A 3,937-nucleotide genomic window follows, 5' to 3' on the forward strand; every position below is an offset into this window, starting at 1 on the left:
GGCCGGCACCGAGCGAGCGGGCAGGAAAAGTCACCGCCGGCAGAGCAGAGAGGGGCCGGGAGCCGGCAGAGCTGACGATCGCCAGCGGCAGAGCAGGGCAAGCGCGGGGTCACTCAGGCCCGACGCCGACGCACGGGCTCTTGTTCCCTGCCGGATCCAGTTCTATCGATGAATGCCCTCTTGGAAAATCTGTGCAGAGATGTCTGAGTAGTAGCTCTTTTATTCTTCTCACAGAGACAGGCTGGCAACGGATTGCATTCTGAACGGCTGCTGCAGCTTTCATGCACCATTCTACGTTCGGGTCCTGTGCCTCAAGAAACTAGCAGTGTCTCCTCAAATAAATCAAATCCGCTTGCCATTTCCTGATTCTCTTCTGAGCGGAACCAGCTACATCCCTGCTGCTTTTACGCTTGCTTCCGCCCAACCTGCACTTGGAATAAAGATTCTGCACTACTGTGCTCCACACAGCAGTGTCCAGTAAAATACACGAAAGCGCAACCGATTGTGGAGGACGGACAACGCTCGCCAGACATGAAAACCGACATGTGATTGAGCGTGTGAACGCACATTTACGTCTTTGAAAGTTCACACCTTGGGGGTTTGTGTTAGGGGACTTAAATACATACATATATACATATATATATATATACACATATATATAGAGAGTGTGTGTGTGTGTGTGTGTGTGTGTGTTAGTCACTCAGTCCTGTCCAAATCTTTGTGACCCATGGACTCTAGCTCACCAGGGTCCTCTGTCCATGGGATTCTCCAGGCAAGAATGCTGGAGTGAGTTGCCATGCCCTTCTCCATTTTATATATATATAAAAAATATATACACATATAATATCTCACTTACTATATGTAAATATATGCATATGTTTATATGTAACATTTTGTAAAATATATATTTTATAAATTACATACATATATATTTGCAAAATTTAGCAAGTTTTATTGAGTCCAAGGAACTATTAGATATGCCCATAGAAGAGCTCATGAAGCACCTAAAACAACCCTGTAAAGTAGTTATTGGCTGTTGAAATGTTATGACTGCCACATAAGGTAGCATTACATATCAAAATTTAAACTTCCAGCTGAGTTTCATGTTTTCTAAGAATAATATACAATCAATTACAGTATGTGAGTTTCTAAGCATATGAACTGGGCCCCAGGCATAGATAAGGGAAGAGGATGGTTTATCTCTATAGAAATTTCTCTAAAAAACAATCCAGATAGATTTGGGGTTTTTGTTTAGAGTGCAATCAATTCCAATGAATGTGAACTTAGAATTTTGATTGTTTGTTACTTCTATTTTTTAAAAATTAAAATCATGCCCAAATTCTCAATTAACTTGAAGTCATTTAATATTTGCTTCCCATCTGTTACTCTCTCATTATGGGAGTCTAGGTTAGTGCTGGTTATCATTCCTTTGGACTTGAATTTCCTCTAACTTTTCCTATCATTTTTCAGCAGAGAAGTCAAGGATCTGAGTGGACAGAAATGGCTGGGAACAACTTCACGGAGGTGACATTCTTCATCCTCTCTGGATTTGCAAATCACCCTGAACTACAAATCAGCCTCTTCATGATGTTTCTCTTTATTTATCTCTTCACTGTTTTGGGGAACCTTGGACTAATTCTGTTAATCAGAATCGACTCTCAGCTCCACACACCTATGTACTTTTTCCTTAGCAATTTAGCATTCATTGATGTATTTTATTCCTCTACTGTAACACCCAAGGCACTGGTAAATCTCCAGTCAATCCGGAAAACCATCTCCTTCACTGGCTGCTTTGTTCAGATGTACTTTTTTGTGGGTTTAGTGTGCAGTGAGTGCTTTCTCCTGGGGTCCATGGCCTATGACCGCTATGTAGCTATCTGCAATCCCTTACTGTATTCTGTGGTCATGTCCCAGAAGGTGTGCAGGGGGTTGGGAGTCATGCCTTATGTGATCGGCTTCACCAATTCTCTGGTCTCCATCTGTGTGATCAGCAGGTTGGCATTCTGTGATGTCCGCATCAATCATTTTTTCTGTGACACCACAGCTCTTCTGGCCCTGTCCTGCCTGGATGCATTCAGCACAGAAATGGTGATCTTTGTTTTAGCTGGCTTCACCCTTCTTAGTTCTCTCTTCATCATCACCTTCACCTACATGGCCATCATCTCAGCCATCCTGCAGATTCGGTCTGCAGCAGGCAGACAGAAAGCCTTTTCCACCTGTGTGTCCCACATCATGGGGGTGACCATCTTCTATGGGTCCCTGATTTTCACATATTTGCAGCCTGAGAACACATCCTCCTTGACCCAGGCACAGGTGGCGTCTGTATTCTACACCATTGTTATTCCCATGCTGAATCCGCTTATCTATAGTTTGAGGAACAAAGATGTAAAAAATGCTCTTCTGAAAGCATTTCAAAAACTATTTCCATGACAAATCTGTGCATGTTGCAATTAAAGGAAACCTGGAGTGTTTCAGGCATTCAATGGCTCAAAAATTTGGGAACTAGTGGAGTAATCCCCCAAAGAATAAGACAAAATAAATGGTAACAGAGTCATGAAATGCGGGAGGTGAATTATCATTTTATTTGTTGATATGGAATACTGGATCATCATGTAAGGAGTTCATTTCAGTACATAAATTATTCAGACTTAGACATGCCCAGATTTGTAAAACATCTGAATGGTGACTGAATCCCACCCTGATGTGATTATGCCATCACACTGCAAAATGTTGAAATACTATTAAATTGATTTTTCATAAGTTTTGACATTCTGTTTTCTCCACTATCAACAAGTTGAGAGTAGAAAATTGGCAGATTAAGAAATGATGACTCAAATATTATTAACAAGAAATGATTGCTGATTAACTGAGAGGAAGTGAAAGCATAGAAAAATAATAAAAGCAATTATAAATCTGTGGTTGGAAGGGCATGGTTAGGGTTAGAGTTATTAATTTTCATGAAGTGTAAACACAAGTGATAAGAAGACATTGGGTAATACAGAGAAATCTCTTGGTAATGTTCATTCATTTTGCTGTGAGAGTTAAAATTCTTACCATTTATCTATGAAACCTCATCTTATGAAGTAGAGAATATTTCAAAAACCACAGAGTTCCATTTCTTAACAAATACAATGTGCTTCCTTAAGTTCAAAGACTGAATAAACTGTGTGCATGTGTGTGTGTGTGTGTGTGTGTGTGTGTGTGTGTGGATTAATAAAGCACTGGCTATAGCACAATTCCTGAGGCATTTTGGAGGTATCTATAGAGATAGTGGCTCAGATTCTAAAGAGTCTGCCTGCAGTGCAGGAGACCAGGGTTTGATCCCTACGTTGGGAAGATCCCCTGGAAAATAGAATGGCCACCCACTCCAGTATTCTTGCTGGAGAATTCCATGGACAGAGGAGCCTGGCAGCTACAGTCCGTGGTATCCCAAAGAATTGGACATGACTTAGCAACTGAGCACATTAGCACTCAAAAACTATTAGTTTTGTTGAAAATTCTATTTAAGAAATTATTTCAAAGACATCTGTCAAGGTCTGGGTGTGGGTTGGAAACAAATTTCTAGACATGAGGCAGAATGAGAGGGAAATAAAATTTATTAGAGTGGGAGATGCTGTTAGAACAGTGGACCAGCTTAAAGGAGAACTGACCTTGAACAGGGGTCCTTAGCCCACTTTTATACCCAGGGTACAAGGAATGGGGTAGGGGTCTGGCGGGTCATTTGTTGACTGGATGAGGTACGTATACTGAGCGGGGGGCAGAGTAAGGCAAATGCCTTCTCCCCATGGAGTAGGAGGGGAAACAGGTTATACTGCTCAAGAGGACCTGAAATCCATTAATAGTTACAACATGGGGCGGGAAGGACCATAAAGGTCTGGTGTTTCTGTTCCTGAATGCCAGGACCCTCCTTGGTTTTATCTGCTCTTTCGTCCTTGGT

The 3,937-nt window shown here is 41.6% G+C and overlaps 1 protein-coding gene across 1 annotated transcript; it reads left to right on the plus strand.

Annotated features, from left to right (window-relative positions):
• The first annotated feature begins 1,500 nt into the window (after positions 1-1,500).
• Positions 1,501-2,430, plus strand: LOC122700043 (olfactory receptor 8I2-like). The gene has a single exon (XM_043912581.1). The coding sequence runs from the start codon at positions 1,501-1,503 to the stop codon at positions 2,428-2,430; it is 930 nt and encodes a 309-aa protein (XP_043768516.1).
• The last annotated feature ends 1,507 nt before the right edge of the window (positions 2,431-3,937 follow it).

Source organism: Cervus elaphus, chromosome 1 (genome assembly GCF_910594005.1).
Source record: "Cervus elaphus chromosome 1, mCerEla1.1, whole genome shotgun sequence".
NCBI classification, from domain to species: Eukaryota; Metazoa; Chordata; class Mammalia; order Artiodactyla; family Cervidae; genus Cervus; species Cervus elaphus.

Coding starts and splice junctions, on each gene's coding strand:
- LOC122700043 (XM_043912581.1), top strand. CDS start 1,501: ATGGCTGGGAACAACTTCACGGAGGTGACATTCTTCATCCTCTCTGGA.